Source organism: Psittacula echo (assembly GCF_963264785.1).
Source record: "Psittacula echo genome assembly, chromosome: 4".
In the NCBI taxonomy this organism is placed as follows: domain Eukaryota; kingdom Metazoa; phylum Chordata; class Aves; order Psittaciformes; family Psittacidae; genus Psittacula; species Psittacula echo.
The window spans coordinates 32,135,819-32,159,124 of record NC_137738.1 but is presented as its reverse complement, the minus strand read 5'-3'; the positions used below and the strand labels follow the sequence as shown (position 1 = coordinate 32,159,124).

The 23,306-nt window shown below is 40.5% G+C and overlaps 2 protein-coding genes across 6 annotated transcripts; one reads left to right on the top strand and one right to left on the bottom strand.

Annotated features, from left to right (window-relative positions):
* Nucleotides 1-2,191, top strand: LOC308220449 (UPF0669 protein C6orf120 homolog). Its single transcript, XM_080616448.1, has 2 exons — nucleotides 1-149; nucleotides 1,564-2,191. Exon 2 carries the CDS (start codon nucleotides 1,616-1,618, stop codon nucleotides 2,171-2,173), a length of 558 nt encoding a protein of 185 aa, XP_080472574.1. The 5' UTR covers nucleotides 1-149; nucleotides 1,564-1,615; the 3' UTR covers nucleotides 2,174-2,191.
* A 1,747-nt stretch (nucleotides 2,192-3,938) lies between these two features.
* On the bottom strand, nucleotides 3,939-23,040 carry PHF10 (PHD finger protein 10; the record flags this gene model as incomplete). 5 transcript variants are annotated; one of them, XM_080616446.1, is made up of 12 exons in its annotated part: nucleotides 3,939-4,077; nucleotides 5,492-5,680; nucleotides 5,964-6,072; nucleotides 10,820-10,975; nucleotides 13,420-13,573; nucleotides 15,118-15,227; nucleotides 16,386-16,535; nucleotides 16,650-16,783; nucleotides 18,169-18,252; nucleotides 19,005-19,135; nucleotides 19,696-19,802; nucleotides 22,402-22,553. In XM_080616446.1, the coding sequence occupies 12 exons, from the start codon at nucleotides 22,468-22,470 to the stop codon at nucleotides 3,992-3,994; spliced, it is 1,479 nt and encodes a 492-aa protein (XP_080472572.1). In that variant the 3' UTR covers nucleotides 3,939-3,991. The 5 variants fall into 5 exon arrangements, with proteins under 5 accessions (XP_080472572.1, XP_080472573.1, XP_080472569.1 ...); XM_080616447.1 differs by having other exon boundaries at nucleotides 18,169-18,246; XM_080616443.1 differs by lacking the exon at nucleotides 10,820-10,975 and having other exon boundaries at nucleotides 22,402-23,040.
* Between the last annotated feature and the right edge of the window lie 266 nt (nucleotides 23,041-23,306).

The following is a 23,306-nucleotide window of genomic DNA, read 5'->3' as shown; positions in this document are numbered from 1 at the left end:
GCTGCTCGGGGGCGGCCTCCGTGCCAGCCCGCCCCGGGGAGGGGCTCTCCCGCGGCGCCTTGGCCGCGCTGCGCTGGCGCACGTCCGCGGAGCCCGCTGCTGTGCCTCGGCGCGGCCTCGCCGAGCCGGAGCCCCTCGGCTGGTCACAGGTGAGCCGTGCCCCAGCTCTCGGTCTGCGGAGGGTGGCGGGGGTCAGCGGGGTGGGCAGCTCTTCAAACCGCGGCCCCTCGCAGGTGCTGTTGCAACTCCGGAACGGCGCCGGGTGTCTCTCGGTAACTCCATCGTTCGCTGCCCAGGAGCGGAGCCGTGCGGCTCCCCAGCTCGGGTGTCTCATAGTCTCTTCGGTTTAAAAGTGGCCGAGGGTCGGTCCTCCGATATGGAGAGGCAGAAGAATGGTTTTTAATGTCGCTGTTGAGGGTGTTGTGTCGGCCGCGCAGGTTCTGCGAATGCTGTGAGAATCGCTTCTTTTATGCCGTCTGTGCTCAATTGTGGCCTTGTATAGAGGCCTCCGGGGCAGCAAATCTGGAGCTAGAGAAACACTCTTACGCTTTTTTCCCTTGATCTGTTTAGCTGTAAAACCTCTTAAGGTTTAAGTGACATCGCAGTGGAAGCAGTGCAGTTTGTTTCGATGCCAGCAGGGTACAAAACCGCTTGTAGCTTTCATGTTTGAGGCAATTGTAGTGGCCTAATGAAAGAAATGAAAGGATGAGAAGCTTCCTCTTAAACCTGGAAGTTTGTATGTCTTACGTGTGGCTGTCGTACTTGAATGTGACGGCATGCCACAGTCAAGTACACAGTCAACTGTGTACTTTGGAAGCTGTCAGCAGGGTTCACAGGTTGCATCTTTGTGAACAGTTGCATTAAGTTTGTGCTGCAAAAAGCTGAGTGCTTGTACGGCAACAGGATCTCTAGGAAATTCCTTTTTCCACGGGTAATATGCCAAGTTTAGTCCTAGAAACAATCACACAGTAGAATCATATATGACTGTGTTAATTCACTAGATAACTCGCTTTTATTTCTAATTCCATTCCCAGCGCAAGTCAGAGTGCATACTGCTTCTTATGTGTGCCCAGGTTTGCACCTTTACTGCCTTCGGAAATTAAGATGAGTGGATGAGGGAACAATTAGGATCCCCTAAACACCTGATGCAACGTTGAACTTCTTCAAGCATACAACAGCATTCTTTTTAACTGCTTGTTTGTTGTTTTGTTTTTTTTTTTTTAACTGAGGCTAAAATCATTACTGGGTTTCATCTCAGTCAAATTTAGCAGCTATGCAGGTAGAATAATGGCTCTGTGGCAGTCCTGGATGATAAAACACCTACCTGCTTGATTAATTCCTGTTTAACTTCATTAAGAAATTCAGGCCACTTTAATCTGACAGAGCTCTGAATCTTAGCATTGAGGTTTTCTTACTATTAAAACCAGAAAAGTTAATGAACGTACTTAATTAAAGTTGCTTAACTGTGTGTGGACTAGAGAGAATTTATAAAAATTACCAAGTTAAATTTGATTCCTTCCAAGAAGGGTATATACTGAAATCTGAATTATGTTTTGTATTCAGAAGGAGGAGACAAGAACAGGAAAAAGGAAGAGTCTGAATATAGCTCCAGACCATGGCGGCATGCTGGAGAAGAATCCTGATCATTTTTGTAGCAGCTCAAGTACTCGTTGTGGTAAATGCCTTCGAGGAAGAGGATGTACCTGAAGAATGGGTCCTTCTCCATGTTGTTCAAGGTCAGATTGGAGCAGGCAACTACAGCTATTTGAGACTAAATCACGAGGGAAAGATCGTACTTCAGATGCGGAGTTTAAAAGGTGATGCAGACTTGTATGTTTCTGACATGACACTTCACCCCAGCTTTGACGAGTACGAGTTACAGTCTGTAACCTGTGGCCAGGATGTTGTCCACGTACCGGCGCACTTCCGCCGACCAGTGGGAATAGGGATTTACGGCCACCCCTCTCACTTGGAGAGTGAGTTTGAAATGAAAGTGTACTATGATCGGACAGTTGTACAGTACCCGTTTGGTGAGGCTTCTTACAACCCTGAGGAGATGGAGGCAAACCAGAAATACTCGCAGTCTACAGAAGATGAGTCTCAGGACGAGGAGTCTGTTTTCTGGACTATACTGATTGGAATCCTGAAATTAATACTTGAAATTCTTTTTTAAATCGATGCACACTGCGCTAAGTCACTAAGTCAGCCTGCGAAATTGAACACGAATGACTTGCTGTGATATTTAATACACTTTGTTATGGTTCCTGAAGAGGTATTCAGGTTACTTTTCCTAAACCATAAAGGCAGTGGGGGAAAAAGCCATATTGAATTTTATATTGTAAATCCTCCCCTATACGTAAAATGAGCAGTGAGCACAGTATTTGCAGTGTTCTTCAGAGACCAGGGCTTAAAAATGAATGTACAGTTGGGATCTCATTAGATTAACTTTAAACAGGTGCTTAGGAAAATCAACTCTGATTCAGTATTTTTTATTGTTTTTTATAAAGAAAAGTGAAATCAAGTGCTGCACTTCAGGGCCACTCTCAATCTAGCACATGGTTAGAAATAAAATCTACTTCTTTTCTGAGCAAGGATCTCCAGTAAAACTAATTACAATGGGGCTTGAGCGTATTGAAGCTGAGGAGCTGAGGGCGAAGGAAGGAAAAACCTCTCAGTCGTCTAGGGGGGATAGATCTATATTTTGCCTGCTTGTGCTCTACGTCATGCCAAGCAGAAATCTGTCCAGTCACTCATCACCTCTTGCAAAGACACCACCCAAATTGAGTGTGTGTCACTTCTCTGCTGTCACTGTGAGCTGTCAGCTGTTGTTACTTGTCAGTAGGGTGGTTTTGTTCCTCCTTAAAAGCGATGCACTATAAGGTATCTTGAACTTAGGAGGTGTTTTCTTATACCTCCCCTGATAGCTTGTTGTGATTGATTGTTTGGTTTTCTTTTTTTAGTAGAACATAGAATCATACAATAGTTAGGGTTGGAAAGGACCTTGAGATCATCTAGTTCCAACCCCCCTGCCATGGGCAGGGACACCCCACACTAAACCATGTCACCCAGGGCCTCATCCAACCTGGCCTTGAACACCACCAAGGATGGAGCATTCACAGCCTCCCTGGGCAACCCATTCCAGTGCCTCACCACCCTAACAGTAAAGAACTTCTTCCTTAGATCCAATCTAAACTTCCCCTGTTTAAGTTTGAACCCGTTACCCCTTGTCCTGTCACTACAGTCCCTAATGAAGAGTCCATCCCCAGCATCCTTACAGGCCCCCTTCAGATACTGGAAGGCTGCTATGAGGTCTCCACACAGCCTTCTCTTCTCCAGGCTGAACAGCCCCAACTTTCTCAGCCTGTCTTCATACAGGAGGTGCTCCAGTCCCCTGATCATCCTCGTGGCCCTCCTCTGGACTTGTTCCAACACTTCCATGTCCTTTTTATGTTGAGGACACCAGAACTGCACACAATATGGGCTTGCAAAGAAAATTTCTGCTGAGTGTGCAGTCAGGTGTAAGAAGGTCAGGCTGTGCCCACTCTTTGCTGAGAATTGGTTTTGCCAGGAATAGTTTTTGCTTTGGTTGAGTCTTTCAGAATAACCAGTTGCTATGCAAATAGTGGGTATTGCAGTTGCTCTGTAATTTTCTTTTCACAGAGCTTACTTATGAGTGCACTGAGATAAACAAGTACATTAGTATAACTTTATGCAAATGGTGCATGTACAATTTAAATTTCATTACCAAAAGCCTTTTCTTTTTGAGTGGGAATTTGGTTTGTCTGTCTCTATCCAGACATCTGACAGGACAGGATTAGTGATTTGTATCACAAAAAAAAGTCATTATATAGATAAAATTAAGAGTTTATTTGGTAAAAAGGAAAAAAAAAATCAAAAAGAAGTGGTATTGTTCCTGTTAGAGTGGTTGGTTAAATAGCACCAAAGTATCACTTCAGTTTGTGCTGTTTTGGACAGCAAGTTTTTGGGGGTTTTAGCCCTCCTTGCTGGTTTTCCCCCTTCGTCCTCCTCTTCTTGGTACGGGAGAGTCTTTCTGACAACAATCACAAATCCAGCGACCTAAGAAAAGAAAGTTATCAATTATTGGGAAACTTTGTTACTCACCCACCTAGTTATGCACCTTTCACCACTCTTAATCAGTGCTCATCTGTTTGCAGTCCTTCCTTCAATGTAAACAGCCAGTGCTTTGCTTTGAAACATTAACACCTTTGGAGAAGGTGCCGAAAGCAGTGTTGTCCAGTGTGCCCTCCCTTGTGGATTACTGATGTGTAACTACTGGCTACACCGATCTGTGGACCTCAGGAAGCACCAGCACTGCTAAGGAGGTGGATCATTAGGAAAGAATCTGACGAATGATGCTTGAGTTTGCAAATTCTGTTTTGACGTGAATGACCATGGCCCAGGCTGAACGAACAGCAGCTGGGGAACATTGCTGTCCTGCTGCAGGTACAGGGGTCCTGTTCCTGAAACTAATGCCTGTTATTTGAGTGCAGTCAGGCAGCACAGACAACTGCTGGCAGGGCCTCATCAATAGACCTTGTCCTGAAAATTACTGACCCTCAAAAAAGTGTTGAGTAAAGAGCAGAAGCATTTTAACTGTATTACAGCAGCTGGAATCATAAGGGCTGCTTTGGTAATTTCATTGTCTAGCAGGCGTATAATCTGTTTTGTTTAGATTCTGTCCTTAGGTCAGCCCGAAATGGGCCACAGAACCTGTACTAAGGTGACACCTAGTGCCAGTGCTTCCCAAAATGGGAATGTACCACATATTTGGAATACTGTACTTACGGGGGATTCTGTTGCTGCACAACTCACAGCCACTGTGCACTTATGAATTTACTTACCATGGATTTAGTATTACACAAAAAGCAACAGTACCACCAGTTATTTTCTTTACACTGCCTTGAGCTGGCCAGCTGATAACAAATGACCAAGTAATTTAAAGGTACAGGCTGCCTGACATCCAGCTACTGCATTCCAGCTTTGGTGTTTAAGAGAAAAGGAAGGAATGGGTTTAAAAAGGTGTTTACAAATACTAAATTGAGCGTACTTTTTAATTTAGAAACTGACCTGATAGCACAAACACTTTGTTAATGTGAAAGGTATACTCCAGCAATATGCAGCAATACAGCCTTTTTACAGGTTTCTTTTATGAAGAGAGGTAATTATTCTCAGTATTCTGTGGATTTGGGGGAAAAAAAACCCTAGTTCTGAGCGAGTCTGTTTGGATTCTGTTGTAAAAGACAATTCTATTTCCTATACAGGAATGGCCAGGTTAAACTGTGCACAACCAAATATACTGAAATAAAGCTTATTAAAAAAAAATGTGTCCTATGGTGTGCTTTCCTACAGCATTTCTCACTCCTACCCTTCACGCTTGTTTTAAACCATTCTTTCAAAAGCAAAGTGTGTATTAACTCTGACAGAGAAAGCCCAGAACTCCAAGAAGGTGGGAACAATTAACTCTTATTACCTGAAGGGATGGCATCAAGTCCCACACAGAAAGTGTGGTAACCACGGTCACATACATCACAGAACATCATTTCTTCTTCATGGTGAGGCTGCCCGCATATAATGCATGTTTTACACTCCATACATTGCCAAGGGTAAGTCTTAATCATAGCAACAAGCTCCGGGGTCATATCAAGGCAAGAAGGGTGGCCTAGATTAAAACCAGTATTATTATTCTATGTCTGAAATGAAATTTAAAATTAGTTAGAATGTTTGCTTTTACAGAAGCTGAATCTTGGCTCACCTCCTGGTGAGATCCCGTAGCACACCAAACGTGCTGGTGCATGTAATGTTAACTAGAGATGAAGTCTTAACGAAGGATAGAAAAGGCAGCTGAACCATTGGCACACAAGCCTAGTACACTAAGCATTTCCACAAACAGATCTGACAAACAGACTCCCTTAGGAATCCGCTTAGTGTATGCAGATACTTACCGCTGTTGTCACACTGGGAGCAATGTATAAGAGCTTCAGCTTTTCCTTTCTTGTTGGACTCCTTACCCTTCAGACAAATCCCACATATAGCATTTGGAATGACCTTTGGCTGGAAGGGTAGAAGAGGGCTATAAATTCATTCCACAAGAATTGACAGATTTAACAGGAAATGTCATAGAACTCCTTAACTCTTAAAATTAATTAACTATCTGTTAGGATGTGTGAACCTTAAAACAGGACACGCATTGACAAGCAGTGGCACTGAAAAAAACTGTAGGTTAACTACGTAAGATTTTGCATTTGGCACATGTGGCAAGTTATATGTAGATCAGATTGGAGCAAAAGCATGTACCTGCTTCTTCCTATGAATTCATCAGCTAACATCCTCCTCAGTGTACATTAACTGTGACAGAGGATGAAATTGTCAGTCATTTTTTTCCAATATAGGATACTCCTGCAGATTTCTCATTTATGGAGGAAATAAAATTTTCCATTTGCAGTACATCTGTCCCTGAATATAGAAAATTAATTACAAAATCAGTAAACTTTATTTTTCTATCTTTAATTTCAAAATACCTGGTTAGCTGTGCTGCACACAGCTGGCTGTTTTACCGTTCTATCTTGTATCCAGCCATAACTGTGGTAAGAAACACAGCCTTTCATTTAACTAGTTTTACACTCACCATCTGTCTAAATTATCACTTGGAGTGTATCTGGGTTCCTGAGATCCATTTAGAAGGTAAGAGAGAAATAGCAGGCTGCTACAGTGAGTAACAACTGTGTACATAGTCTGTGTGCTAACCCAAGAGATACAGCGATGGGAGTTTAAAACTCCAATGAGGACAAGGGAGGAGTAAGTCATTGCAAGTTTCTGAAATGTTTCAGTAGTTCTGTTGTTCAGTTCTGCCTACTGCATAATGAAATCAGCGAGAAATGTGGTTTAAAATTAACACTGTACTCACTGGTGTTAAACAGACTAGCTGCCAGAGTTCTAAAATCCAATGTTGCTGCAAAGATGTAGCTAACAGAGGAGTTCAAGGCACAACCTGTTCTCAAAGGAGCTAAACAGCTTGTCAGTAAGCAAGAAGAATTCCAGTCAACTACTAACCATGTGTGGGGAGATGAATGAGGTTTAATTTTAAAATAAATTTTAGAAGCAAAACCCGATATATATGTGTGCATATCTATCTATCTATATTTAGATACATATATAAAATCAGTGAGATCTTCTGCAATACAATTTATCTGTAAGTGTGTCTATATCCCCAGGAAGTTTTTCTAGCACCTAGCAAGATAATTAGTGTATCTTGACTCATTTTTAGAGCAGTCAGGATGCATTGCTTTGAGTTCTCTGAAGTTCTCATTCTGCTTTTGAAGTTAAAATATGGCTACAGTCTGCTTCAAATTGTCTGAAGCAGTTTATTTACAAAAACAGACCACCACACCATATGTTTATAGGTGACTTCCCTCAAAAGATGACAGAGGCATTCATGCAGACTTTTTTTGCTTATTTATTTTAAAAAAGCAGAGTCAACCTGTTTTATACATAAATATAATAAAACAATATGAAAAGTCTAACATTCACAAATGTCTCTACAAAATAATAAATATAACGAAAGCAATACCACACAAACTCCTTTACGGTTTACTATGTGTCCTACATGTATACCTTTATACCCTGGCTCCTCCCAACAAAAGTGGCACATGCTTAAACCTCATCAGTGTTGCAGCATTTACCCTTCCATTGATTAGGCTACATTCTAATTTTATTGTGGTTTTATCTATTTCTAAGTAAACCAAGCCTTTCTAGAACAGCAAGTGCACTTTTCTAATCAGACTTCTAGTTTGTAATGGATTTATATCTGACTGCCTTTAATACACAGCAGCGTACTCCCTGGTAATTCAGGAAAGCTAAAGTGAGTTGCTTTTCGGTCACTGTTAACCTGCATTAGTGTATGTGGAGTTAACACTCTGATACACAGAACTCCCAAGTTAGACACTAATATAGATGCATTTACCAACAGTGCTTCCATCTAGTCTTACTTCACTAAATTGTGTTCATTAGAAATCGTGCATGTTGGGGGGGTGAGAATCACAGCCTATTAATAATAAAGTTCCAACAGAATGGAAGTATTTTTACAAAAATTAAAAAACTTTAAAAGAATGCAAGCCTATTCACATTTCAAACCAGTTCAAGTTCTACCCACCATAAATGGCTTTTAGAAACACTATGAACAAAGGCTATAAAATCCAAATGGGAAGTTACAATATCCCATCTGATTAAACTTTGCTTTCTACATCCTCATCTCATTGGGATGAGATGAATGAATGCAGAGTCGAAGTGACCACTGCCTGCTCTGTAAGTTTTTGCTTCCATGCTACTGTGCTGCAGCTCTCAAAGTAAGCATTCCAACTACACCACTTTTAGGAGGTCCTATTCAGAATGCAAAGCGTTCCATTTTCATATATAGTGACCTGAAACAGAAGTGTTGTAAAATATAGTTTCTCAATACATTTCAGTTTTATGTGCAAAAAATCTCCTGTACTTTCAACAGTACCCTGTGTGTGCAATTGTAGTAGCAAGTACTGCAGCAACAAAGACTCGCTACCTGTAACATGATAAAATGTAAAACATGCTAGCCGTTCTTTGTTAAAGAACTGACAATAAAAATGCCTCTGTATAAAATACATTATTCTTTCACTCAAAAATAACTCAGTGGAAATGTGTGAATCCTATAATACTCGTGGCTATAACTATACATTTGCATGTTGATGCTATAGCAATTATCCTTCAATTTTAACTACATGTAATGAAAAATTAGTCCTACAAAAATAGTCAAATATTAGAGAACAATACAGAAGTATTACAAAGATTTAGAGTTCATAGGGATGACATTTTAAATGAGTTAAGCCTTCAGCTCAAAGTGCCTTAACATTTAGGCACATCTGGTGTATCAGTATCTGGTGTTTTTATGACTAACAAACAAGAATCTTTCTGTCTTACCAGTTAAAACAGCTCATGTGATTGGGATTACTGAAGGCATTCAAACGTTCCCACAAACAAGAAAGCCAATCCTCTCACCCTCCCAACACAACATCACCACCTCTGACTTACCAGCAGCCTGATGGCTGCTGCAGGCTGAGCATGCCACAGTGCAAGATGCGGCACTGTACATTTACAGTAACACCTTGCTACTGTAACAGTAACACAGCCACTGATTTTAAACCAATAAGCAACTGCTACCAGATCCCATTTTCAAAATACAATGCTGTATGCTGCCATTGCTTTTCCACAACTAGAAGTTCAGAACCTTACAGGAAGTTCTGCTCCACCAGTTCTCTCTCTATGCCTGCCTCATGTCAATTAAATACACTGGACTAATCAAGCACTCTGACATCTCACAGCTAAGTGAAACTTCTGTAATAAACCAGTGGCACACAATCTCTAATGTTAAGTTAAACAAAGCTAAAAAATAATTCCAAGCTCCATCTTTGGATTTCATGTTCATGGGAATATTGGTATGCACTCTGTGCCTACAACAATTTGCAAAGTCACATATAGAAAAATATACATATGTCTAAATCTCCATTTTCACATATTTCTGAGTAAGTTCTGGGAAAGAAAAAACACAGCTGGTGCTTTCCCTTGTACAGATATCCTATCTGGAGAAAATTTATCAGAGCTGACCAATTCTTGCTGGAAATCAGCTTCTTAACATAAGCGATAGCTTAATTACTATCAACTTGGTAAATACAGATAGTAAATATTTACAAACATCAAATGCAAGCCATCACCAGCTTTCTTTTGCTAAGACAGTTTCTCCATATGCATGATCCTGTCCCTGACAAAGGTGTTCCTTTTCCCATAACCTCTCTTAACAAGCACTCCTGATTGCTAAATACTAAACCCTACCTTAATGTAGTGTTTTACCTCTTTACAAGTTTATTCATGCTCTCACATAAGTCAACAGAAAATTCTCATTCCTTTCAGTGGAACCAAACTAGGCACTAATGTGCTTTGAAAGTGTTACATTATCTTCATACATTACATATATTCAGGTCCTCCCTTAATACGCAGAAAAACAACACATAAATAATGCATGTCAATTCCCATTTCCTCTGAAAATTATTATTTTATCTTAATTTTTGAAATTATTATACAGTAATACTGAAGATTTGGGCCCTAGGTTTGGCAACCACCTCTTGACAGCTGAAATGTCTTAACATCCTCACCAAGTCTTTAGCTTGGATATAAGCATATTGCCCACAAACGTTTCTACATAGTGTAAACTACATAAAAAGCTATATTCCATATACTGTTTAAGTGGTTATGTAGTGTTGCCTATACAACTGTAGTAAGCTTCTTGCCTTCCATGCTATACATAGCAACATCTCAGGATGAAAGGTTGTATTTAAAATGAACATCATAACAATATGTTCAGCCACACAGCTGTACTTTACAGCACTGATCTCTTGGTATGCTGCCATACTAAATAGTAGAAAGAAATATAATGGATACTGAATGCTACTTTTGAACTGGCAAGTAATTTTGACTGTTATGTTAAGGCAGACAGAAAGATGCAGAGTTCCAGTGATAAAACTGCAATGGATTTTTTTGATGTTACTGCCTGGGAATCTGAGAAGTTCACAGAAACAGAGACCACTGTATAGCTAGGGTAAAGGAAAGCCCCACATGAAATAAAAGCAAAAAGGAAGTAAGGAAGCAAACAGGTGGAGCACACAAGAGAGCAGCTAGTGAAGTACAGCAAGCAGAAGTTCCATATTATTTTAAAAACGTGTATTTCAGGGAGAGGCTGGTCAGTAAAGAAGTTCCATCAGGGGCTTTTTTCTTCCACCTTGTACCCAGGAACTGATTTGGATAATACAGATCGTTTGGAACCATCTTTTCTTGGAGTAGCACTTTTGTCTCTTGTTTTTTGTCTTCCCTGAAAAGAATCCTCCTGGTTCTCTGTGGCGCAATCACCTTCAGATACATTGCCAGACGAATTGTCCTATAATAAAAATACCATAGCTATTTTTTTTATTTTTTGGATAGACAGACAAGTCTTTCCTATGCCCCTTAGAGACAACTAAGGTAAGAGAAGGAGACATCTTTCCTTCTGCAAAAGCACAGGGTACATTACAATCTAGAACACCTTTGCTTATAACCTTCATTATCTATTTTTTCTTATGCTGAGAGACTAGCATCAGCAGTACCAGTCATGTTTTCCAGTTGGTCTTGATACCAGAGTGGGAGGACATCAGTATAGTTCTTTGAACCATTTTCCTTTAAAAGTCAGCAAGAAAACAACTATATGTGAGATACTGTTTTCAATGCAAAGGGCCAGCAAAAAGTTAAGTGCCCTTGCCATGCATTTAAGTGTACTACAAAATAGCACTGCTTTGAATTAAACATGTGAAGGTTTTTTCTGCCACCCTCATCTACTATTTTCACCAGGAGCAATCTAAATATTTAATTTGGATTGCAGCAGAAGAATGCCAAAGGCAAAACACAATTCAATATTTAATTCAGAACCAAACAATAGAATTTATGAATATATGCTGCAGTTAAAGCTTTTTTGTTGTTGTTTTGAGGAATGAGGAGGCAAGAAAGAGGGGCTTGAAAGAGGTTCAAAGAAGGTAAAAGATCAATGTAAGCATAATTAATAGCAGCAGCACAAGATTTTTCTCAGAAAAGCGTTAACAAAGGCCTCCAAGAAGCTCCAGAAGAAAGCAGTATAATTAATAACACTGATTACAATAAAAACCAAGAGGCCAAATAACAATGGTGCCCTACAGTAAAAGGCACTCTGTACAAACCTAACAGTAGTCAGCCTATGTCCCAGAGCTTAAAATCAAAACAGACAAAAGAGACACAAAGGCAAAGGGAGGAGTATAATACAAAAGCAAGCAAACTACGTGGCAGGAAGAAATGGTATGTTTCATCATTATTTTAGGGGTTATTTATGACAGGCCCGTTAAAACACTACAGAACAGGCAAACTGCCACCTGACTCCAACAATGGGGAGGGTGAAAGAGGAAAAAGCATAAAGCATATTGTAGGACTCACCAGGGAGATCTGACGAATGGTAGGTAGCCCAAAACTGAGGCCTGACAGCTGCCCACTTCTGTGTTCAACAGATATTTCTCTCAAACAGTATGCCCCAGTGACTAGCAAAGAACCCCTGCTCCCATAGTCAAACTGCACTCCACAGGAATCTCATTTCAAATTTTCCCTATGCTTTTTCAACACAAGCACATTTTCCCTTCTGTGTTCTGTCACCAAAAACTATGAACTTCTTTGAAAAATGAGAACACAGTCTGTGTGGTCCAGCTACTTTTCTTTACCACTAAGGGGAATGGAAGTTAAAGAAAAAGGGAACTGGGAAGAAATGGTTAAAGACCAACTGCAAAAAAGCTGGAATGTAATAGAATAAAAATTTTGAATTGACATTTAGCTTGCTAAGTTTATATGATTCTTTCTCCAAAAAATGCAAGCAGAAAGGGTGTATTAACACTGATCTCTCCTTTGTTAGCCTACAAGATGACCCTTTCTTTTCTTCTTCAGTTACGAGTATCTTATGAATATTCAAACAAAATAAATGTTTATATGGCAAAATTTAGCACTAAATACACCCACCATCTAAAATGTTTGTGAACTGAACCAGAAACTGTTCAATGCACCAGTGATTTTATGTTCTATTTCTCTTAAAACTAGGGTTAACTTTCTGGAAAATGGTTTTCACCAACATACTAATGTACCGACAGACCAATGGTTCAGTTGTACTCAGACAGCTTATCTGAAACTCAGCTGCTCTTAAGCATTTAAAATAGTGCCAAGGTATGCATGTGAAAGTTTCCCTTAACTTCCAGCAACAGTTAATTTGGCATTTGCACACACAGAGAGAATACAAGCATCTTTCTAAAGACGTGTTGTAAAGCAAAAAAATTAGTGCTTTTCACCTTGTTTTTGAATTGGAATAAAGTATCTGTTCCTGTATTGAATACTTCTTGCTTCTACTTCACAAGAAGAAAAATTTATCAGGCTATCAACACCTTGGCTTTAGTGACAGATTCTGTGGGACCTGAATAGCAAAATATACTGCAGCCTGAACTACAAGGCTCATTCCCCTCAGAAATGCCAGCAACTTCCCGTTGAGAAAAAAGGCATACCAGAGCCGGAGTTGGGAAGGCTCTTCAAGATTTCTTTAAAAAGAAGGGAGAAATGGCCTGAAATTTCAAGTACCTGTTCAATTTACTCTAAAATGGATCAAAACAGAAAGCTGGAGAGCAATGTTATAAAAATAAAAAGAAGTACTAGAACAGGGAGTACACTTTTAGCTTACGATTCTCCTTCATCTTGCAAATGTTAAAGGTTCTACTGAGAAACTACTGAACCTAACAAAAGTGAAGGGAAAGGATTTTTCTGTTGAAGAATACTTTCAATTTGTCTCACCGAATTGCCTTTGGTTTTCCGTTTCTCATCCCCTCGTCCTTCTTCTGCATCATCTGAATCTCCATCACTGTCTAATGCAGGCAGCTCTGGATCCAAAGGAGGTTCGTAAAGAGCTGTGTTTAATGGCAAGTAACGAAGTTCATCTGGAGAGTATCTAAAGTTAATAGATGAATAAATTTAATTCATGTGTACTTTACACATCAATGTTATGTCACACAGCACACAAGGACTTCAATGAAAATGAGCAAGAAAAGCTCCCTTTTTTGCAGGGACGCATGTAAAAACGTGCAATTCTGAAAACACAGGAAACATTAATTTCTCATTCCAAATGTGGTACCATATAGTACTTGCCTTCTTTGTATAGCAGATATTTGTGGAATGCAGGAAGAGTATCTCTGCAATATTCCAAACCTACATAATCATAAAAGGCCACAGAAGACCTAAAAATTTTTAACCAATCCATATTTCTATGCCCAATGATACACTTTATTTATAAATGTACAGTGTCCACATAGCATATGCCCAACAGTTCCAGCACAGGGCACATGAACAGCTAGGGTCCAAAGCAAAGTATGTAAAGAATACAGCTTATCCAAGTATATCCAAGTTCCTTGATGACTGAAGGAGAACAAAAAGTGCATATAAAAATACAATTTCAGAAGACTGAAGACCTAATCACATTGCTTATAACCAGATACAGATTAACAGGTGTAATATACTTCTTTTTTTAACCTGAAATACTAAGAAAAAATTGAAAGTCCTCTCACTATTAAGGACAGACATTGTAAGGAATAGGATATTATTTTAATGCATATTTTGAAAAGTTGTGTCCTTCATTAACAAGGATAAGCAGTTCCACTTGCAGCTTGTAAGTGCGAAGTGAGTAAGATATTTAATCTTTAATTCAAAATTAAATTCAAAATCTTTAATTCAATTGATTTCATAAAATGTAAGTCCTTCAAGAATGTCCTGTAACATGCAGATTTGGCGTGGTCTGTATGCACACACACTGGAATAAGCAAGGCACTTACAGATAAAGAGTTTCTCTCAAGAAAACCATGCAGGTACAGGATGAGTACTGTCTCTGTTGTACGGATGGTAAGACTTAGGCAACAATTTTCAAATCAGTGTGTATTTCTCAAATGCGATCATACCACTGGAAAGTCTTAAATTTGTGTAGACAGTCAGGTACACATTTTTCACGAAATACAAAGATCCAACTAGTGACACCTTTCTCACTCACTTACAAATTCAACATTAAACTTAGCCCACAAGAAAAATCAGGGTGGTTTTTTTTTATTAAGAACTTTCTAAAGAAGGACAGCAAGACTGTCACACAGAAAACATGATCACAAGCCAGTGTTACAAAATTCTGATATAGTAACATTAATCTTAGCACTCATGCAGATGCAGCTGATCAGTAAACACATGAGGGTGGCAAGAACGAAATCAGTGTCTCCTTCTACCACAGTAAAATCTGAGCAGGCCACATCTCAGACACTACAACACATCAGTGGGACATCCCCCTTGCAATTAGCACTGTTCTGTTGACAGTTCTTGCATCTCTTAGACTAACAAGTGTCTCAAACATAAAAATTCAAGACCTTACAGGAAATACACTGAAATGTTTTCCATCTGCTAGATGCAGAGAAAGTAGATGAGTGCATAGAATCACCAGTTAGGATGCTTTTAAAATACCTTTTGTAGTACTCCTGGAACTGGCCGGGTATGAGAGCCACTGGATAAGGACTAACCTTTGTTCTCTCTGTAGGTAAGATTTTGTATTTTCCTTGAGGCACCTGAATAATCTGTATTGTTTAAGACAAAACAAAGACATTTTTGTTTCACACACAAACTTTTGAGCCTTCCTCACCATCTTCCCTTCAAACATTTTTTAACTAGTCAGTTTTACTGAATTGGAACAGCTACCCAAGCTCTCCCATGGGAAATTAATTCATTAAAATGGTAAGAGATCCCACTCACAAAATAGTATTACAGATTAAATCCAATCACTGAGTATCTAGTGAACTGAACAATTATTAGTTAAGACTACTTCTAATAATATATTACATAAAATACTTTGAAAATTAAAATCTAACAATTGAAACTGTAAACATTACTTTTGTGACTGGCATCTTTAGCATGAATTAACATTGTTGGTCCATACTGGCAGCATGCAGCAAAAACACATCCATCTAATTCTGAAAACAGATCGTAGCATTAAAAAAATATCACTAATAATAAAAATATATGGAAAGGAAAAGCCTACACAGATGTCTTCTTTCCCTTAGAAAGAAATAAAACTAACTATCCACTATCTTGTCTCTAACATGGGTCAGTACCAAAAAAACATAATGGACTGCCATGCAACAATTTGCACTGAGAAGATTTTTACTGTTTTCACATGACCAGGACAGTCCTGCTTCGAAATGGCAGCTAATTTTTTTTTTAAATCCGGCACTGAAACATTTAATCTATCTAATACAAAAATTACATAGCACCTAACAAAACCAAAGACATAACACTGACAGACTCTTAGGGCATAAATAGTTTACTTTTTTTCCTAGGTACTGTTTAGGCAAAATTTTTAAGGTATTCCAAAACAGAATTAGCCATTCATAGGAATAGATAAAATAGTAACAGAAGCTTCTTAGTTACCTAAGCCTCCCTCTTAGTTTTGTACTACCAGCAGATGACAACAAAGTTACACTGAAACTTTTAAAGCTTCCCAAGACAAATGTTTTCAGGTTAAAAGAAAAAGATAAAAACTTCACATTAAATGTACTTGAAATTATCGCTTTTAGCAGTATTACTGATTTAACAGCAAAGCTGTTTAAGTCCCTACATGACCGAAAGTAAGACTAATTAAAACTCTTGACAGTAATAGTTAAAAATGGTATGAAAACCAACTTAACCTTAAACAAGCAAGGAGATACTATTGAGATAAGAAATTTAAATCTGCCTACGTGTGTCTGTAAATCAAAATAGGCTCTTCGTTCTTCCATCCGCTCCCGGTTTAAATTGCTGTTGAATTCTGCAGCTTTCTTGGCAGCTTTTTTAATGTATTCTGGAACTTTGCTGGCTTCTACTTTCTGTGTGTTCTGCTGCTGCATTTGCTGGAATAAAAGCAATTTTATCAATTCACATATATTTCACTATCAGCCTGAGAACAGCCTTTTCTTATAATGCACATGTTACAGATCTAGTTCACTTATATGCTAGCTACTTACAGAGTACTCTTTATAATGATCTGTTATTCGCTGACGCTCTTTCTCTTGCAGTATAACAGAATACTCAGCATGTTTGGCAGGATATTCTTTAATCATAAGATCAATTACTTCATCACTACGCAAAGCTGTTAGACCTAAAATAGATAAAAGCAATAATGATGCTATCTGGCAAAACTATCTGTCGGTTATTTATATCCCACAATGATCAGCTTAACTTTTTGAGCAGCTAGAAACAACAACCTGCTGTGCACAGTGCCTCTCTCTCTCTAAAATAGGACTGAACTTGTGCCATTCAGCTCTCAAGGCTGATTAGGGGCTTGCTTCTACCCAGTGAGTCAAGACTCATTTCTTTCTTACAGCTACAGACCCCTGAACATTGACTCAGCCAGCTATTGAACTCCCGTGTGAGGCAGAACCTTAGCTCTAAGCAGGACCTGGTAAAATGGAACGTAGTTTTCATTTCCAATATTGGTGAAGTGTTAAGTTTCATTAACTTGCAGAACCTTAACTGAAATTAAGAGGTTTAGATAACCTCTGCATACAAATCAAGGAAGAATCAGTGTGAGGGCAATTCAGAGCAGCAAACCACACACAGACTTCTGACTCCAAAGTAAATCATTTGAAGTTTGGAAGGCAAAATGCCTCAGTTTGCAGCTACAATGCAGAACTCCTTTTAAGGTTACAACACAACTATTCTCTAATCCTTAACTATAGAATGGAGGATGACTTACGTTACTACCACCAATTATAAATATAACCTTAAAAAAATAGCAATAGTTAACTCAGCACACATCTCTACTGAATATATGAGGCAGGATACATACAGCATTTTACTTCTATTGATAAAGGTCAGACACTATTCTTTCCCACATGTTTAAGAAAAAAAAAAAAAAAAATCAAGAGGGCTGGCACGTGAGACATAAAGGTGGTATTCCAAAGGCTGTTAGTATATAAAATGGCACTGCATTTACACAGACCCATGATTTACAGAAAAAAGATGTTGACAGGCATCATTCAATCTCTAACATGCTCCAAGGCATATGTATTAGCAGAGGAAGAAAAAAATACTTCAAGCTCTTTCAATATAAGCCAAATCAATGGGATCATTCAATTTCAAGTACATTAAAGTGCTTTAATACATACCCTTCTAACTTCAAACATATAAATTGAACCATGTAAGATACACTAATATTTGCTGGGTTCCAACTAACTCAGTAAAACAAGACTGATGCACTTCTCAATTTGAAAAATTATGGTGTTCTCTTTTCTAGAAAGAGAATAAGGTTCTAAAAGTTAATTTCCAACACAGAAGGGATTTTGATAAGTAATTAAAATAGATCCAAAACTTATTTCTTATGATAAATTTGGAACCCTGATACCTTGTGGCAAATTCATGCAAATTAATAATAATTTTCATTTCAAAATTTGTTTTCAGTTTAGACGCAATTCTTTACCAAACTGAATCACTTTTTAGTGTGTCTAATACACTAAGAAGGAATCTAACAATTTGTTTTCTTACCTAGTGTGCACTGAGTCTCTGTGATAACATTTAGTTCTCTGAGGTAGAGTTTCTCCTTGTGAGATAGATCTCGTCTTTCTAAATCTCCAAAGAAAACAAAAGGGAACAGTAAAAATGTATGCAGTTACTCAAACTCACCCATAAGCAGGGTCAAAGTATTTTGACAATTTTATTTCCAGGCCGTGAAAGTCTGCATTATACTACTATTTCTACACACATGTTAATCTTACACGTTGATTTTAAATTAAGCATGTACTGTAGGGACATGGTCAATTTTTCTGAGTACCCTGCCCTGTTGTTATGATTTCAAGAAATACCAAGGACACTTGACACATGAGCTCAGACATGAAAAACGTTATCAAGTACTGATGGTATTTTTTTTGTCTTTTAATAAGCCTCTTAGAAATAAGCTCCATGACAGAAGAACCAGCTTTGACAACTCTGAATGATGAAGGCTCAAATCCTAGAATGTCCCCATCTAATTCTTGCCACAACTCAGAAAACAGGATATAGAGATATAGCTATATAGTAAGAAATCACCAACAGAATACTTAAAAAATGAAACTGAGGTCAGTTTTCAAAAGACCCTTGCTGATTTAACCCCCAAATCCGACTTGTTTAGAGATTTTTGGTAGCAATACCAAGAAGTTTTAAACCATTTGGAAAACACGGGATACATTTTCAATATGCCAGTAACATATTATAAAATAAAAATACAAATATAAATAATTCAGGGTCTTTTTAATCAGTTGGTTCACGCTATATAGTCAAAGAGACACAGATTACATATAAAACATATAAAGATTTTTTAGAAGAAAAACTTCAAAAGTAAATACCTGGGTATTTTCTTTTAAAGGAAGTCACACCCAAATATTCACTGACTTGCTCCTGAAGCATATAGTATTCTCCTGTTTCATCTGGTGGCCACTTGTACTCTATCAAGTTTTCAGCAGGAAAATAGCTGTATCTAAGAACAATGTTAGAACAAATCAAAGAATCCTTAAGAGGGACACTTATATTTCTAGAAATTCTGTCATTTCTATTTATATGTCATTTCTATTTATATGAAGTTGGATAAGCACCTTAGAACACTGCATCCTGTTCACCCATTTCAAAGTCACTTTGTTACACCCCACTTTTCATATATTTTTCCAAACCAGCATTCATCAATAGGCTGAGGGACAGAACACGAAGGGATATCCATGATAGCAGACAGGACACCAGGAAAAGAAGCCACTCAAGTGTCAAAATTAAGTTTAAAAATTATGTAATGTTTTAAAACATGTAAGCTGTGCCTCTGATTGTAAATTAGATGCAGCACATTTTGTGCTGTTTTACAATAAAATTTCTTAAAATATGCTGGGAGTAAAAGACAGCTGGCTACTCACAGTACACTGCCTCACTTCAGAAAGATGTATGAAGAACAAAGACAAGCAAAGAAGGGAGAGCTAATACTTATGCATATCAAACAATACAGGAAGACTGGCAACAAAAATTAAAAAAAAAAAAAAAAAAAAAAGCTATTACCCAAGGTCTTGGCTAGAAGTTTCACAGCTCCGAGAACTGTCCCCTGAGCCCATGCGTCGTCTTTTGGATGGCTGGCTGCCATCATTGGAATTTTCTTCTGTGTCATCCTAAAATGAAAATAAAGATGAATATTAAAGGAATTCAGAGTAATCAGCAGATAATGTAAAACATCAGAAAAAATTGTAAGGCAATCCAGATTTTAAATATACCTGAACTACCAAGCTATTGAATAACGCTCTTCACTAACAACTCATAGGACAGTTTATGTAGCAAATTATTCTTTGCTATGAACTAGCTGTATCACATGCAGTGGCACAGAAAGAGGATTAGGTAGTTTCTCACCTGTGGCGTAGGTGGAGCACTGAATAGACAGAGCTGTAGCTCTGATCACTAAGTTCACTGTTCTTGATGTAAACTACCTTGGCATTAGCACGGCCAGACAGCTGTAGACACAGCATACTTCGCTCACTGATGATTGTCAGAGACAAGACTAATTCACCTAATCAGACTAGCTCGCAAAAGCAAGGGCAGAGCAAAACCACTAAGCGTTTGCTGAGAGCTGATACTCACAAAATCAAGGAAAATATTATGGACACACAGTTAAAATTAAAGGGCTAGTATGCCGTTCACAAAAAGATATGATTACAGCAAGCAGCAAAGACTTGTCTTTTGTGGGGAAACTATAAATAACAAAAAAAAAAAGTTGCATTGCAACAGATATAGAAGAGAACAAAGCTATTACAAGCAAACATTTAGAATTTAACTTACAGATGTCACTATTCAGATTTCATGAGCTCTATATAAAGAAAGAGAATAAAATGACAACAGAACAAAAAAAGGAGTTCTGTAAAATCAAGCAGACCAGGATTCAGTTGAGGATTCTGTGGTTTTTACTGCTTTGTTATCCAATAATGCTATACAACTCCTACCTACATCATTAACTCTCAAAGCATTTAGTAACTATAATTGAGAAACAGAAGGCAGAAGTGTTCAAGTGAATCACTGGTTGTAACCAGTAGTAGAGCCAAGAACAAGATAGCTCTTTAGGTAATCGAAACTCTGAAGTGGAGCACTATGAAAGCGTCACATTTTGTAACTCCTGAGAAAACTTTAAGAAAGAATTAACCTGCCAGAAATAAATGGATGAAGCCAAACTATACTTATTTATTAAATAACAAAAACAATTACTAGGTCTACCTTAGCTAATGTCTTCATTCTAGTGTGTTTTACATATTACTTGAAATACAATTTAAAAATATTACAGCACATGAGAATATATTACTTTTGATAACGAACATTTCAAAGTACTATAACCAAGACAGGCCCCAGGCGTTTGTTTCCTGTATTTTTACTTTATTTAGTGTTTTTCACTTTTTTTTCTTTCTTTCTTGTGGACTAGCAATAATGCATTTCAGAAGTATCTTTCATACAATAAGAAAAACTCAAACACAAATTTAATGAAGCTATACTTAAATAATCAGGTAAGTAGCATCTCCACCAGTATGACTACTAGTATTATTTCCTACTATTGCTGAGAATACCTTGTATAAACCCAACTAGACAAACCAAGCAGCCATCTCCAGTTAAAACAGTATAGCACCAGGATAACTTGTGACACAGCTATGCCTCATCAGTAGTTCACCCCTGCTTCTCACACAACACGAACGCATGCCAAACTTTTTCAACTGATAGAGAAAAACTTGAGCAGGGCCAAAGCCAAGCTTTGCTATACCAAAGCTACCAGGAAACTTCAAAACATCTTTAAAAGACAGATCTCAACTTGACAATTAAGAGGAAGCGCCTCACATCAGTTTCTGCTTTTGCTTTGAAATTTTATTAAATCCAGTACTGCTAAAAATGTGCGCATCTCCACCACAGGGAAGAGCAATGTCCTCCATTTCCACTTTCGGTTTCTCATTTGCTGAAAACGTCAGCAAACTCTGTCACAGACTCACGAATTAAAACGCTCCAGGAAATGAGGCAGCTTCTTGCAGAGGACTTTGCAGAAAGAAGTGAAAACGTCTGCACTGCGGTCTAAGAAAGACACACTGTACTTCAACCGCTGCTACTGTAAACAAGATTAGTAATTACGGACGGTCTGTGACTCTCTTCACATCGAAAGTCAAACATTGCCAGAAAAGGCCTCTTCTTCCCCTGAAAGCGCATGTTTCTGTTAGTCCTTACAAAACAAGGTTACATTACGCATTCCTGGTACGCCTATCAACTACAAGATCTACGTAACGATGCCTTATTATGCAATGGGAAAGCCTGAATGACCAAGATGTCTTTCAAAAAGTATCTGCCCATTCGCACCCGAGTAGCAAGTGCTCGGCGCCGCAAACCCAAGCGCTGTCTGGGCAGCGCGGGTGCGATTCCGCGGGCCTGCACACGGTAGCCTGCCACTAGACACAAACTTTGCTGTGCACCGCACCCGGGAAGGCGCCTCAGGACTTTGAGCGCGGCTCCGGGCACCCAGCGGGGCCTTCCCCCCCACCAGCCTGGACCCACAGCGCAAGTTCGGAAGGGAGGCCGCCTACCCGCCGCCCGGATCCCCTGGGAGGCGTGAGGTAAACCCAAGGAGGGGGTCACGGACTTCGCGCGGGGGTAATAGGGAGCAGCCGAGGCCTCCCGCCGAAGTGGCTGTTGCACCGCAGCCCCAGGCCTCCGCGCCGAGCCCGCAGACCCGCGGCCGCCACCCGCTCTCACCTTGAGGGACTGTGCGCCTGGCGTAGCCGGGTCGCTGTCGCAAAGGCGCGGGGACAAGACGGCCGCCATGACCGCCGCGGGGCCCGCCGGCGGCTGAGCAAGGAGAAGCGCCGCCGCCCCGCGACCCGGCCTCGCGCCGCGCCCGGCTCCGCCCCCCCTTCCCCTGCGGGGGGTGGCAACGGCCCCTACCGGCCAGCTCGCGCACGAGCGCGGCGGCTCGCGCATCTCCTGCTCCGCCCCCCTCCGGGCAGCCCGCGGCGACCCCGGCCCGCGCCGCCGGACCGGCAGCCGGCCAGGGCCAACGCCGCCTCGCGGGCCCAGCGCCGGGGCGCTGCCGCCCGTGATGGTGATGGTGGTGCTGCTGCTGCCGCCGCTGCTGCTGCCGCGCCCTCCTCCTCCTCCTGCCGCCGCCGCTGCTCGGGCGGCCGCGCGGCCCGGCCGCGAGCGCGGAGCCGAGCCGCCCCGGTATCGCTTGGGCAGCAGCGCGGGGCGGAGGGGCAGCATCCCCCCGCGGTGATGAGCGCCAGGCGCCGCCGCTGACCGGCGCGGGAGGTGGCACGCGGCAGGGCTGGGCTGCTCCGCCGCCAGGCTCCCGTCTCCGGGAACGTCAGCCGGGGACGAGCTACGTTTGTGAACCATCAGCCCCCGCAGGAGGGGGGCACGGGGGGCGGGGGGCACGCTCGCCCCTGCGAGGAGGGCGCTAGCAGCCGGCCCCGCCGCTGCGCGGAAGCGCCGAACCAGCTGCGCGCCGGGCGGTGCCTCGTCCCGCTCCCGCCGCAGTGGCGGGGCGAAGGCGGAGCACGGACACCCCCCACCCCCGGCAGCAAAGACCCCCGTCCTGCCGCCGCCGCCTATTGCGCGCGCACGCGCCGGCCGCCGTGGCCGCGCACGGGCCCCCGCTCCGG